General features: G+C 35.7%; 1 protein-coding gene across 1 annotated transcript in view; it reads left to right on the top strand.

The window, feature by feature from the left end:
• Positions 1 to 15,806, top strand: part of CFAP47 (cilia and flagella associated protein 47) — a 258,402-nt gene that overhangs the window by 65,804 nt on the left and 176,792 nt on the right. Inside the window, exons 34-37 of the mRNA XM_038154900.1 lie at positions 10,674 to 10,771; positions 11,626 to 11,742; positions 14,934 to 15,068; positions 15,572 to 15,684. Of these exons, the coding sequence (XP_038010828.1) occupies positions 10,674 to 10,771; positions 11,626 to 11,742; positions 14,934 to 15,068; positions 15,572 to 15,684 (463 nt within the window). The remainder of the gene's footprint in view (positions 1 to 10,673; positions 10,772 to 11,625; positions 11,743 to 14,933; positions 15,069 to 15,571; positions 15,685 to 15,806) is intronic.

Genomic DNA, 15,806 nt, shown 5'->3' with positions numbered 1-15,806 from the left:
ACATTGCAGATCAGAGAGCAATTAACACTTTTTACTTAGCATTTATGTTCCTGAGTATTACCATCCAAACACTCTGCTTTGAATGCTTATCCCTGACTAGCAAAATGTGTTGACCTGCTGTTTTCAGCTCAGAACAGTCTGTTGGGTGACCAGTTTCCACAAAATAAATGAAGATCTGTCCAGGCCACATTTCTCAGTCTTTCCTTTGATACCTAAGCTCCTTAAAGTGAAATGTGACAGTGAGAAAAGCCTAAGCTGCTGCAGTGCAGAGAGGTTTCAAATATTCATCTTTATTACATTCTTCTGAAGCTGGAGATAGCTATGCCATTCATCAGAACTCTCCTCTTGCAAGAATTAAGATCTTAATGGCTTAGAGAGAACATTAGTGAGGAGATTAGTGTCTCCACATCTTCTCTCGTTACTGCTACTGAAAAATAAATGTTTTAAAAGCATCTTGGCACATGTTTTGGAAGGGCAGGCTTTGTACTATGTCTTGTTGACCATAAACTGGAAAGCAAGGTGGAAACTTGAGTCCAAATGCCATAAAACTGTGAACTGCAGCTATGCCTGTTATGCTGAGACTATAATTAAGCATGAAATTTAAGATTCAGTACCCACTTAAGGCATTATATGAACAATAGTAATGATAACAGAGGAATAATTAATTCCTTTAATTAGTTGAGTGTAAGAAATTTTCAGTTTACCTTCTAGTGTTCCTTATCTTCATGTTTCTTTTCAACATTTCTCTCTGGAAGACTAACTGCTAATAACCTGAAAAGGTAACAGTCAGCAAACCCTTGAAGAGTTGCTAGAGTATTGGGATATTGTAATTCAAACCCTGTAGTTCCTAAACAGTAGAAAAACTTGCAGATTGGTGAATTAAATTGTCTCCTGAGAAGCTGTATGTCTCTTCCTTATTAATTATGACTCTTACCAAGGTAAAAAAGATAAATTATGTTTTTGGGAATAGGGACTTTTCTTCAGTGTGTTCCAGGAAGGTTGAAAATAATAGATAATCTATATTTAATATGCAATTGTTTGGGAAGATGGCAGCCAGTAAATACCAGCAATACCTGAAGAGTCAGTCTTTGTCTGGGATTCATGAGCTGTCCCCAGAGCAGATACAGCTTCACTCAACTGGGAAGATCTGCTAGAGAGGAAAGAGAAATTCTAATCCATTGCAAACATAGGTGTGTCTGGCAATCTTAGGCATAGGTGGCATCTTGCAAGATTCTTACTTCCAATTAGGAAGGTTTTGGGTTTTATGCATTTTATTCACTTCACTGCTAGTGAGCTTAGCAGTTTTGTGGTTTTACTTTTTATATTTTCTAATTTTGATATTAATTCAGTATGACATCTGAGTTAAAATGTTAGGGGAGGAGATATTTTAGTGTGTGATTACAGATCTTAAAAAATTGTATGAAACTTAAGTAAAATTCTTGTTTTAAAACTGATTTTGTAGAACTTTACTGTTGTTTCTGACATAGGAATTCAGTAGTATATTTTTTCTTTCCTAAGTTTTCATGAATTTTTCTTTGTCCTTTGTCCTCTGTCCTCTTTCCTTTCTTTCCCCAGTTTTAGGAAGGATATTTATGAAGTCCATTGATCTTTCCCTCTCAGTTTAATAGTTAGCAGAGAAAATTGAGAAATTAGAGTTAAAGAATGCTTCCACACTTTGCAGGGTGGAAGGGAAGAATCATGTTTAATTTAATGTAATTTTTTTTTATTTAGAACCACTGCAAAACAGTAGTTTCCAAAATAATGAATCTTACTTTTTACACACTTAATAAAAAGCTGAATTGAAGAAGAAAAGACTATCTAATGAACTGCTATCGTGATTATAAAAAGTCTGACTTGAAACAAAGGGAAAAAGAGAACATTGTTCTTGAGTGATAAATCCTGGAAAATATTTCTGAAATATAAATTGCATAGTTTTAAACCATTTTTCTGTGTTACATTTCTTGATCTGCATGGCAGAACATAAGAATGAAACATAAGATGTAAACATGGAGACCAATAAACAGGCTTTTCTGTCCTGCTTGCCTTTCTTTGTTGATTTGAACACTCCATGTTTGTTTCCTATACCTAAAAACCCCACAAGATCCTATCAGAATTATATTTAACAAAAAAGAGAAAAATAACTATTTTCTGAGTTTAAAGTCCACATGCCATTGAGAAGTAAGCAAAACTTCATGTTTCATTTAACTTTTTAGATTTTTGTGTAGTATAAAAATTGTTTTGTACTATTTATACTGTCTGGCATTATGCAGCTTTGGGGAAGTAAAAGTGTGAAGAAGGGTAATCCCTGGAATTGTATATTTAAAGCATTCAAGGGGTTCATATTTTAAAACCTGTCAAATAGATCTTAAAAAAAGAAAGTAAAGCCTAAACTCTTAGGCCTATGTATATTTCTGTATATGTTTGTGTGTACATATATGCGCATATATATATATATATATATATATATAATCTATGTGTGTTTCTGGACATGTATGCTTATATGAAAAAATGCATATATGTATATAAATATATGCTGGTCCTCAAAACCATAATTTTCTAAAGAGAAATAATCAGACAAATGCTTAGAAAGAAGTTTTACTTACTTGCAATACACTGTGAGGTGTCTAAACAGCAATTCTGCTTTTAGCCAAACAGGAAGCTTGGCAGTGTTGTATGTTAATTGGAATAAATGAGCATTCTGATTAATTGTGTAATTAATGCCACTTCTGCAATGCATGGGAAATATATATATTGAGTGTGGTATAGCTGAGGAATTAGTAATACAACATCAGATATTTTTTGAGGAGAAAACATATTTCAGCCTGTGAAGTTTGAGAAAGATTCTGTAAGTATCAAACAATAAGTTTGAGTGCAGTATTTAACTTTTGTTTTATTAAATAACAAAACACAGGCATGATAGTAATCATTGTGAAGCCGGTCTAGAAGCCAGCAAAGCTGTGAAGAATTGCTGTGATTGGTAGCATTTTAAATCTAAAGGGTGTTCAAGTGAAATGCCATGGTGTGAGGTCTCATCCTTAAGGTGAAAGCAGCACCCAAAATTCACTCATACTCATGATTGAAAGGAATGAAAAAAGTCAGGGGCTGCAAAAACTCACAGAGTTTCAGTAGTAGGTCACACACTTGCCATGGAAGTTGGTATGTTAGTTCCTGACCTACTCTGTAAGGATGTGGCAGTGGGTTTTGGATAAAGACGTGAGATGAAAAGAAAGATAGAAAAAAAGAAATGAATGAGGGGAAGCAAGAGGTCACCAGCCCTGGTTCCAGCCCTGGTCCAGCTGTTGGGATGTTCAGGATCCTGGGGGACCACACGGCTCAGTGGGGCATCCTTGCCTTGTGGGGGAAGTTTTCTGTTGAAGGCCAAAGAAATGGAGACTGATAGAAAGCAATGCTGCTCCTACGTGAGACAAAAAACCCTCAGAAATTTGTCAGTTGAAGCTATTGTTTAGGACAAGAATCAGTGAAAATGAAACAAAACTGCATAGAGAGTGAAAGACTATAGGAAATTATTTTTAGGAGCAGAAAGATGAATGTGCATGCCTCAGGGTAAAAGTGTTCTGCAACAGATGGGAATAAATGAGACATATCTCCAGCATCTCTGTTTTTCTGTTATTGCCTCATGTGGTGCTTCTTGAACTTTTCTGCTCAGAATTGTGAATTGACAGGGGTTTGAAGTTGATCTTTCATTGATATTTCAAGCATTCTTAGATGAATAATTATCAGTTTCGATGAGCAGGAGTTGTATCCTGCATCCTGCCTGAAGTAGGAACTGTAATTTTTCTTTCATCTCTAATAAAATAAAATTAACTTGTTTGCCATGTTAAGATAAATGTAGCTGCACATACTGTATTTTCTGAAGGCAGATATGTTATCAATCTCTTAATCTTTAGTTTTAAGTAATAAATAATAGCCTTTTCAAAAATTATTCAAAGGCATATTTAAGCTCATCTTTCTTATGCTCCGGGACTGAATACTTCAGTGCTAAAATTTCAAAGCTTGTTCTGGTTCAAATGCTAGCATGTGCAGGAGAGGTTATTGCTATATATTTCTTCTGTAAATGTTTGTATTATTCAGTGCCAGGTTTAAGCTACTGGAACAGGCCTGTAGGTATTATTATAGCCATAGATTAGTTCCACCTCCAGAGATTTTCAGATTCCACAGTGAGAATTTGCTGTGTAATAATGTGAACCATTATTATGGCACTAGTTTGTGTTGAAAGGAATGTACTGTGAAATATTAAAGGTCGATGTAGCTCAGTATTCTACCTTCACCTGAAGTTGGTTAGGGATGAGTAACACTGCAAATGTACAGAAATGCTTTACACATACTCTGAGATTTCCTGCTTTGAAATTCAGGACTCCTTCAGGTGGAGGTGGCACTCCTGTAATGCTGTACTAGATTTCCATTCTCTGAATTTTATTGTATTTTCAGCCTATGCAGACTTGTAGTATCTAGAATATTAGACAGTATTCTGAAGCAGTAAGTAAATATAAAATCTCTATTCTGTGTAAAATACTTTGTTTTGAGTTTGCTCCTTAATACTCTGACTTGGTTCTTCTTTTGCTGACAAATTTGTGTATTCCACTAAGCTGTTTAACTATAGTTCCTACTCTTGGTGTCCTGCCTACTTATATAGACTGCTGACATATCTCCATTCAATTGCTACTCTTAGTAACATAGTCTAATTTATTAATTTCTTATAAAGCCCTGTTTCATGCCTTTAATCACAAAAGGCCATCAGTTTCAAGATTTTGTCAGAATATATTTGGTTTATTTAAAAATTCTTGTGTAATAGTACTCTAGCTCTGTGTAGTTTTCCTCTGTTTTTCAGTAATTCAGAATTTGAAAGTTTTGCTTGTGGCTATGTAACAGAAGATTTGTCATTGGTATTTCTTGTGCCTCCTTAGATACAAGGATTTTTCAAGTCATGTCAAGAATTTAATTTTTTTGTTATTTGTGAAAATAGCAGAAGAAGCTTCACAAGAAATACAGTACTTTATTTAAAGGTTTATGGTAGTTTTTTCATATAAAATAGTTTTGAAACTTAGTAGATTCAACAAAAATTTAATCCTTTAAGTATTTTAATCCTTGGTATAAGACCAGTTTTTACACTGTGCAGTGGTGACACAGGTTATTCTTATCCAGATAATTCCAATCCATCTTATTTCTGCCTATCCAGATGATGGATGGATCAGTTAAAAAAAAGTGAAACTTAAAAAGAACCCACAGTTAATCCCAGAAATGGAGAATGAGACCAGAAATAATCTGCTTTATTCTCATGTACAAAGACTAATCTGAATATACCTTTCGTGTACTAAATAGGTATTTGCTATTGTAAAAATCTTTGTAAAAGGAGATTCCACAATCCACTTAAGGCAACATCTGCCAGAATTTCCCACTCATTTCCGTTTGAAAGAGCTTCCTATTGTCTAACATGAACTCTAGCATGGGAAATTTTGGGTTAAGTCCGTCCTTTCTCTTTTAAAATATGATGTGTTTTTTAGTAACTTTATACAGATATGCAGATTGTTCTCTTCTCCAGTTTCTCTCTCTCTCTCTCTCCCTTCTTGGCAAAACATTTCCATTCTTTCAGTCTTTCAGTGTACTCAGAGTTTTTTGTTGTAAACCCTTTTAGTTGCTCCTTCTCCTGAAGTTTGGTGCCGTTGCTGGTTTCTGTACCAGGTGAGACTTTACTGGAAAGGAACACAAGTGAAAGGATCAGTCTGTGTGGCTGAGATGCAACTCTCCTGTAGCTAGCACAGTATTTGCTTTTCCTGCCGCAGCACTGGATTTACTGTTTTCTCCAGATTCTTTTCTGCAGAAGTTCTCTCTATCCAATTTTCCATCTAGCACTTGCATAATGAATTATTCGTAATTAATTGTAGTATGCTGCAAGCATCATTATTGGATTTCATCCCATTTGTTTCAGATCATTACTCCAGTTGTTCAAGAGCTTAAATTATAGTCCTTTCCTCATGAATACTTGCAAACAATTTTTCTTCCCAAAGCAAATTCTTCTATCTGTTTTATTTTATCTCCAGATGGGAGTAAGATAATTTTGTGCAATTTAAAAAAATTGCATATGAAAATATTGGAAAATACACAATCTAGGATTGTTGTTGTGGACAGCTGATGGCAGTTAGGGTTACTGTTTTTAAGTGAAATTTGTGCTTCACTCTGTGGGACCTTTTTCCTAGAATACATTATCATTGCTCTTCTATGACAAAGATTGTAATCAAAATTTTACTGAAGTTAAAATGTGAAGTATTTTTCCTTGGTCTGTTGTATCATTTACATGTCAAAGAAATTTAAACAAAAAGATCTAGAGGAGTTTATGGTAACTGTTGCTTGACAACAAATAAGTGATTTATCATTTTTGTGTAGAATTGCTGTAGGTATTCCCTTGATTATCTCAGTATGGAAAATAGTTTTCAAATCTCACAAAAAAAAGTTCAGGCTTCAAATATAATAATAAATATGAACAAGTATTTAATTTTGGTGGGTGTGGGTTTTTGTTTTGTTTTGGTTTTGTTTTTGTTTTTTTGTGAAAAATACAGGATGGGCAAAAAAAAAACCCCATTGGGAAACCTTGTAGAGTTTCTATTGATTCCTGAGGATAAGAACATCAAGTTTTAAAAAACTCAATGAATCTGAACTTATTTTGAAAGAAATTCTTAAAAAGTGGTGAATAATTAGAGTGCCATGGCAAAACTCTGCTGCTTCTATGTAGAATGCTTCATGAAAGAAGCAGGCAGTGTGTCTTCAAGAGCTGGCTCCACCTTTCACATGAAAGATGGAGACAATGCTGTTCTGCTTGGTTGCTCCATGCATCCACATGATACCAGTATATGTTAAAAAAAACCAAAAAAACCCAAAAAAACAACAAACCTATTAAAAGTAAATACATTCAAGAGTTAAGTTGGTCCCAAATCACTGAATTGACTGCATGCTGCTTTCTTAAGTGCTGAGTGGAATCAACAAGTGAAACAGAGCCACTCTCATTTCAGATCCCTTGCAGAGGCTTTTTGCTGTATAGTTGTAGGTTTCTATAACCATAACAAGTGTTTGGCTGCACATCTTGTCCAAGCTAACCCTGTTTTGTTATTTTATTTTTCCATATATTTTCCCTCTTGTTGTGGGCTGGACAGAGTCCAAAACATCCTGTGGTGGGTCAGGATCCTGGGTGTGTTGTAGAGCCAGCTCTTGCCCTGTTTGATCATTGCACACATCTAGTTGCTTCCCACAGTGCTCTGCTCACATTCCCTCTGTGCCAGGGAGGCCACTGGAACATCAGGGAGAAGTCAGTTCCTGCTGTGCTGCTGCTCAGAGACACCAATCCCACGTCCATCCACAGTCCCTGGACATCCAGTGCCTTTAGTCTCTATTGGCCTCTCTGATCTTCAGAACATTCTCCCACTTCCAAAATCTTCCCTCCAATTATGAATTTTTTTAGCCTTCTTTCCAGCCCCCTGTTGTCTCATCAAGTCCATGGATTCTTTTTGGAAATGATACTGTTTTGCCTCTTCATGACTCCAAGTCCCCAGTTTTCCCAATCTCATTAGTCTATATGCAGAGCACAGTTCATTATCTGCCTAACTGGGGATTCTGTCTCACTCCTCTTCATTAGTGGGAGATTTACAATGTGCCATTTCAGTCTTGGTGTTATCAAAATCTGCAGCCAACCCTTTGGGATGCAGCTAGCAAGCAGCAGGAATCTGTCTCAGTTCAGAAGTGAAAGTTTGGACAATTTTCTCTCCCCTGCCCCAGTTACACAGAGTTGTTTGCTACCTGTTGCCATTTATCTTTGAAACTCTTTTTGGCCAGGTTTTTTATCATTACATTGGATGAAAATCTTTATGTTAAAGCTCCACTTGGGGTTTTTTTTTGGTTTTTTTTTTTTTTTTTTTTGTAAGAAATGTCAGTACAAATGAAATTCAATATATTTACATGCTTAGAGGTATCCTGAGTAATAATTCTGATTTCTATTGCTTATTTCTACTGAAATTGACTCATTCTGTTTAAAAACTTAATTACTGTAGAGTAGCTAGCTGGAAGATGCTCTGCTAGATTTGATGTAATTAGGAAAAATACATTATGTTTTCTTACTAATTTATTCACAAGCCTTTGAGTTAAGTAGGTTGATTGATGATAGAATGATCAACTGAAAAACAACAAAAATGCTTAGAAGTATTTAATTATCTAAGATAGGAAAATATTCCACTTTTTTTTTTCCTTTATGTACCCATTTACACCTCTCTAAAGCTACAGTTCAATAAATGGTATTTTAGAAAATAGTCCCACCCTGTTTCATTTCCACTGGCACGTTTGTGTGGCTGCATGGCAAAACTGGATTGGGTAATCCAGATCAAACAGTAAATGAATTTTTTGCTCTTTCTTTTTAAGCCAGCTTTGTTCCCCAGCTACTTTGTTGGCGCACAGCCAGTTCTACCAGCATGAAGGCAAGGATTAGTGAGAACACAGCAAAGTGCAAAAGTGCTGTTTGTGGTGTTCCTGGCCATGGCAGGGGCTTGGGGCTTGGCGGTCTTTAACGTCCCTTCCAGCCCAAACCATTCTGTGATTCTGCTGAAGTGAGCTCAAGTAATGTTCCCACCAGAAGACTAAAAGCAGAAAATAGTATATTTAAAGTATAAAATAAGATAAAAAATAAAGTTTCTTTTTTTGATCAAAGCATATGTTTTAATGAGTTTCCATAACCATGCTCAGCAAATCAATCTAGATTACTAACCAGAAGAATAATTCAATATTGGACTTAGTAAAGCAGAAATAGTTAATCTTAAAAAGTTAAAAATAAAAATTTGAAGATGGTGATTTATTAAAAATGCTGATACTACATGCTGAGAGTGAGTCTGAACTCTATTAATAAAAGAGAAGTCAGTTTATTGATTTTTATAGGTCCCCACTCGGATCAATAAAATGATGAATTTATGCTAGAAAGACTAACTTTTTAGGAAGAAAGTATGCTTGCAAGAATGTATCTTGCTATTTTTAAAGTATTTGTTTTTGCAGTGACTGCATTAAGTATTTTTTAAACAACTGCAAGCAGGTTACCAAGAAGATAGGATAAAACAAATGTCTCTTACTGTAGATGTTTGTAAAATGGATGCTTGTCTTGAGTTAAATTTAATACTGTCACAATTTAGATATTGAGGCCCATTTTACTATAATATCTTCCTGTCATAAGTAACAGGAAGGTGTTATATATCCAGTCAGTTATGTATCATCCACCTTTGGTACCTTCCAATATGGAGTTTTCAAGACTTGAAAGTTGAGTTTTCTGCTTGAAAAAGTTCTTTCAGTTAAACAATAAGGAAAAACTAGTTTTGACACAGTGAGATTAATGCAAGTTATAATTTTGTTTTGAAAACTTGAAGAAAATTAAATATTCATGCAAATAGTCTTTTAAACACTGTTGGTTGTTTTTAAAAATATAGTTAATGAGAACATATGTAATGAATATTTAGAATAATTTTACCAAAATTGATTCACAGCATGAATGAAAAAAAATAAGGGATTTTGGGCCAAGCCTAGACATCACCACACTGAAGCAGTGGCAAACGAAAATTATTACTGATGTCACAGAGTTAAGCTCAGATGGATTTACAGACCTTTGTTTTTAAGTTTGTGCAGCATGTGCTCCTGTTTTTTCTTACTAAAGCTGTGTGAGTATGCTGAAACATCTGCAAGTTGATACGAAGTGACAGACATTTAAGTTTTTTGATGATACCTCAACTGTAGTCTATAAATGTCTGCCCTTTCTCTGTATAATGACAGATTTTGCTGAGGATCTGGTATAGGGGTTTATTGTGGGTTGAACTAATTTAAGTGTAATAGTGAAATGAAACCTATGTAATTTGTCCCATATGAGAAAGCTTGATCCCAGTCTGTCTGAAAACCTTGCCATTGGCTGAAATCCAAAGTGTTTCCTAATTTTGGGAGCTTGGACCTGAGACAGTAAAGTTGTGTATGTGCTGTGTTAAATATTCTAAGATATGGATGCTTCAAACATGAAATTATAAATAAATTACATTTAATGTCTTAATAATCAGTTTTATTTTAATAAAAACCATTAAAAATATAAAAGAATTGTCTAACCTTCTTAGGCATTGAGGTCACAACAGTTGTAGAAGTGGTAATTTGTGTTGTAACAATTGAGTTGTTAGCTCTCATTTATATTGCATTTATGCCAAATAATTCAATACGACCTTAAAGAAAATCAATAACCTTTCCTTTTTGTGTCTTAAGCATTTCAGCTTTCAAGGATTTCGGCATGTTTTCATGAGGTTCAGTAGAACTATTAATGTTAGGCCTGTGGTAATAAAAATTTTACATGTTTAGGCTCCTAATCTGTGAGGTTAAGTTTAGATTATTTGTTTTCTGTTCTGCTGTGATGACTACTCTTAGATGCTGTAGTAGATTGAATACCAGTTAAAATATTCTAGGCAAGATTTTTCAAGTTTTCAGCAACAGGCCTGAAATTGAAATTTGCCAGTGAAATTCTGCAAGTGAATGGATACTTCCTTCTTATGTTATTTCCTCTATTCAGTGATTTCAAATAGTTACCATATCTATCCAGAACAAAATAGGCATCTTGAGGGGAAGAGAGGCTCATGAATCTTGCTTTGTCTTTTAATCAGGTGGAATACCACCCATGAGATGGATAGTGAATTTTGACCAAGATCTTCTGGATGGTCTGGTACTGTCAGCACAGATGGGAGCTTATTGTCCATATTTGGTGAGAAGGTTTTTTAGTAGTGTGCAAGTTTTATGCAGTTCATCAGTGTCACTTTGTTTGTTCAGGGTTTTTGGCTTTGCAGTGCTCAGGAGTGCACTGAGGGCTGGCACTGGGGTGGCTGTGGTGGGAGCTGCAGGTGGAGCTGGATGCTGGGGGCCCGAGGAGAGAGACCTGGCACTGACCCTCGGCCTGAGGAGGGTCCTGGGACCCGGGGCACTGCCAGCTGACCAGAGGGGCATGGCAGGAGCTGGGGATCCAGCAGGAGCAGCCCAGCCTTGGACACGCTCAGGCTGAGGTGTGGAAGAGCCCAGGGATTCCTTGGCGCAGGATCCCTCCTCAGAGGCACCAGAACGCCAGAGCTCGAGGTGTTCTTCTGTTCTTGCACCAAGATTAAATTATTTCAAGAATCCAGGTGGCTGAGACGCTGCTGTGGGCATCCTGGGGTCCAGACAGTGAGGAGGGCCTGTCTGAGAGTGGCAGGATGGGGTGTGGGGGGTCAGGCAGGGCGTCCATCGCTCGCTGCAGCCTCCCACGGCAGGAGCCCTTCAGTCCCAGCTCAGGTGGCTCCAGGGGCTCCTGGGTGCTTGGACAGGGAAGGTTCCCCAGCAGCAACTCTTGGCCTGTGGGCCTTGGCCTTTTTCTTTAAAAAGAAAAAGAAAAAACCACAAAAACAAATCCAACATTTAGCAAGTTGAGGGATTATTTCAGTATTAGTTTGTTTTGGTTTTTTTTACTAGGTTTATTCTTAGCAGGGAATTTCAGTTCAAAATTTAGATCTTATTGATTGCTGAATGAGCAAAAATTCAAAATCAGTAAGGTTGGAAGGTTGAGTTTGATTTCTCTGTCTTGTCTAGATTCCCAGTCACTTCATAAAGATGTATACTGATCCAAGAACTCATGAACAGTTTCTGCACAATGCCTTGATACTTGTGAAGGCTCTGCATACTATCAATCTGGATATGGACATAAAGGTAGGTGATTTTACAGTAGCAGCTCCTATATATGTGTGTATATATATATATATATATATATATATATAAGTTTTTTATTTTGATTTTTTATATTTTTATTATATAGATTTTTTTTTTTATTTTTTTGATAGTAGTGTTGGACATCCAGTGAAGATGAGATTGTAATGAAACAGTTTTGTTTCAGGATGTGTTGCTGTATGATGGAAACCAGAATACTGCTTCATATTAATAGACTTAATTAGAAGTAATTTCCATAATTTCTTGCTTTGTAGAATCATGCATCAACTAGCTGAATATAAATTAATTCAGTTCAGATTTTAGCATCCTAAATCACATAGTGAAAACTCAAATGGAATTCATTATTACTATTGGAAGGCAATTTAGGAAAATATGTTTAAGAACAAACACCATGCACTTAACCATAAAAGTAAGTGGTGAAAGATGCTCTATTAAAATTTTTTCCCTCTTTCCATTTGGTTGTGTTACGATTAAGGGAAAAATTAATCCTGTATTTCCATTTGTATCAGCTGCTGTCTTGCTGTTGTTTCCTGATATAGATCACTCTGTTAGAATTGACTTTGCTATAACAGGCTGAACAAAGAAAACCTACTGCTTCCCATGCTTGTGACTGACAGGAAGCAAAAAAGTAGTGTTGGTATAACCCTCAAAACAGAGGTATACTCTGCCTCAGCTTTTATTAAGAAAAACAGGCAGATCAGCACATGAGGGCAGAGGCTTGATGCTGTACATGAAAAGGGTGTTGAACACTTCAGATGTGGAAGCAGAATTCTGGGATATTCCCACTAATGTACCTGTTTTAAGACTAAATTGTCTACAATAAATGGGACAATCCAATTCTGCGCAGACTAACAATTTAAACAAAGGTACACAGTCAGTCAGTACCAGAAAAAGGAACACATCTTGGATTTTCAAGGTATTTTAGTTCAAAGGGTACATTTTACATAGATTTATTGAAATTCACATATACTTTTCTAAGGCTATTGTAGAAACTTCTGAACTATCTTGTTCTGCAGTGATAAAAATGGCAAAGTACGTGAATCCTTTTGCTGAAATCTCTTAATTTGGGAATTTTCTGATAATCTTGTCTGAAATTCAGCTGGCTGAAATGTTCAAATAGCATTGGCAAAGTTCTTGACTCAGGCAGTCACTGCTTTTGAGCTCTCAGGATATTTGCAGTAATTAACAGCTGAGATGTGTTAGGTCTGGAAAAGCTGGTATTTTCAATCTAAAAATCTAAGAATCTGTAATGATAAAGAAGTTCAACTGTCTGCTAGTCTTCAGCTTCAGGTTTAAATGACACTTTTGATGTTGTTCAAGGCTTTGAAATCCTTTTAAGGATTAAGGTGTAGATTTGAGAGGGAGTACTTTGGGCAGGAAATGGTTTCCACTTTCTGGTCATGGCTTACAATTCAACACTAGAGTATTAGTGGTGGCTTTCTTTGAGTTTTTAATTTGTGTTTGATATTTTTAAGTTTTAAAATGCTTTGATTTGAAGAAGATTCAGCTGAAAGCCTAAAATAAATTATTAGAAGACAGGATGGTAGATAGCAGCAACATGGAGGGAATATGTGTGACAAAGAGATTAGGATAGAAGGTGCAGTGACTAGGAATAGCTAGTAAAGGAAATTTGCGTCAGACTTCCTTATTTATTATTATTATTAATTTATAATTATTGCTATTGTTTGCTAACACCTCTTTTTAAAGCAAATAATATTTACTGACTGTGAGTTTTCTGATGAATCTTGTTAAGAAATGCCTTTTTTAAAATTAGCTCTTAGAGAAGTAGGTAAATGGCACAAATGGAGTTTTATGAATTCATCATAAGATGGAATTGTATTTTCTGAGGGAATAAATTCTGTCTAAGTGGAAATGGGTAGAAGGAAATAGGTGGAAGAAGAAAGTCTTCAACAGATAATCTAATCTGGCATCTTTCCTGTCTTAAATGAAAATGCAGGAGGGGTGAAAAGTAGAGGTGTAAAGCCACAGCCGTATTGGAATAATGGTTAACATTCAATAGCCATTACTGAGATAAATGAATGGAAAATTCAGAATACTTTTCAGAATTCAGGTTTAAAGCTTTTGGCACAGAAGAAGCTTTTTTACTTTGCACAGTGACTGCCTCCTAAAGTTCCAATCTTCAACCAGTGGTGATGGAATTAAATAGGAATACAAGATGAGATGTATGATTTCATCAGTGCATGAAGAGTCCAGGAAATTAATATTAAGGATTACAAGGACAAACATTATCTAGGAAGACATGGAGAGTTGCAGGGGAACTTCGGATCAGTGCCCAGTTATGTACTCACTCTCTTGGAAGGTTAGAGGAGGAGCTGTGTGAGAGCTGCTGGGAGTAGGATGAGCTGCTCGGCTGGCACAGGGCAAGAGACCTTTACCTTGAAAACTTTAATAAACTTTTACTTGAAAATAAACATTAACTCAGTTACGATGATAAATATGTCTTTACATCTCTCTTGCAACACTAAAGACAGTCCAGAAGAGTAAATTTTTTTAAAATCTTTTTTTCATACTCTGTGGCAAATACTTTTACCACTCTCCTCAGTGACTTACCCGAATTGCTGAGGACTAAAGTTTGACATGTTTTGCTGCTGCTGCTCAAACTAATTTCTGTAAATCAAATATTTAACCTGCAAAAATAATTTCTGCCTTTTATAAATCAATTTACAAAAGTATAAATGTATCTGCAATAGAAACAACTATATTGTTCTTATTTGGAATGTGAAATTATCTTTGTAAACTCCTAGTATGTCGGAGTATGGTATTTTACATAAACTAAAAGATTTAAAATTTTTTTAAGATAGTAAATATGTATGTTTTTGCAGACAGTAAAATTTCCATGCTTTTTCTGTTATGCTGCATTTAACAAAATTAGCATTTGTTTCTGCTGAACCTTTGGGAAAAAAAGTTGAGCTTAATATTTACCCTAGGTTTATCAGCAGAGCATGTCAGTGGTTTTCATTAAGTAGAGGTTTTTTCGTGGGGTGACAAGATTCATATCAGCCATGAAAATAATCCAGCTATTACAGGTTAGATTAAAAATATTTGTGTAAAAGAATTAACTTAAAATTTATTTTTCTTCTTTTTCCTATGTTTAGACTATGCAGGCAAAATTTCAACTGAACATCTGTTTATTTTTTTGTTTTCAATATTAGGCCACTGATATCTGTGATCCAAATCCTGTCATGATGCTTATTTTGTGTGTCCACCTGTATGACATTCTGCCTCACTACTTACCCAAGAACACTATAGAATTTGCAGGTGCTCTCCATGCAACTATTGTGAAGCAGGTATTGGTGCCATTGAATTGAGATTCATGTCAGTTAGTTATGCAGGGTTAGAACACTGTTTGTATAAATGTGTTTATGTTGTGTATAAGCTCCAACAAAGAATTAATAGGTTTCTTGTCATTTGGCCAGTAAATATAGAAGATGGAAGTGAGCATTTTCTTCTTTTATTCTCTTCAGTATTGGGATTTTATCTCTGTTTTTTTTCCCTGTGCTTGAAAGCACATGAAAAAAATCGACAAATTTGACAAATCTGACATCAAAGAAATGAGTAAGGTTCACAGGCGCAGGAGTGCAGTGTACACTGTACTCTCAGAAATGAGGTTTGGATAGCCCATGGGAAATCTACACTCCTTTGGAAGGAAAATTATCTACCCAGTTATTTGAAGTACTTTCTTATTTTGCGATACCCTTGGTTTGTATTTTGGAATTTACCTAGAGTACACACCTTTTATAGTCTAAAAATGAGTAAAAATAGGCTGATCTTGCTGCTTTTGCTGTGGCAGGTATGCCTGAAGAACCCGAGCAGTAACACTTTGGCCTACAATGTTGTTCTTGTGGGAAGAGATGCTCGTGATTTCTCTTTACCTAAAGGAAACTCTGTTACCATTCCTGCTGAGTAAGTAATGAACTGCTTGTGTTATTATTGGTAGCATTACAGAAATAGAAACTTACTAATTTAGGAGTGGTGGAATGCTGGAAATGTGTTCAACTACAAGCAGGGCAAAATGAGCCGGTGTA

The sequence above is a fragment of the Motacilla alba genome, chromosome 1, assembly GCF_015832195.1.
Source record: "Motacilla alba alba isolate MOTALB_02 chromosome 1, Motacilla_alba_V1.0_pri, whole genome shotgun sequence".
Lineage (NCBI taxonomy): Eukaryota > Metazoa > Chordata > Aves > Passeriformes > Motacillidae > Motacilla > Motacilla alba.
The sequence above is the reverse complement of the archived record's forward strand: the minus strand, read 5'-3'. Positions and strand labels throughout refer to the sequence as shown.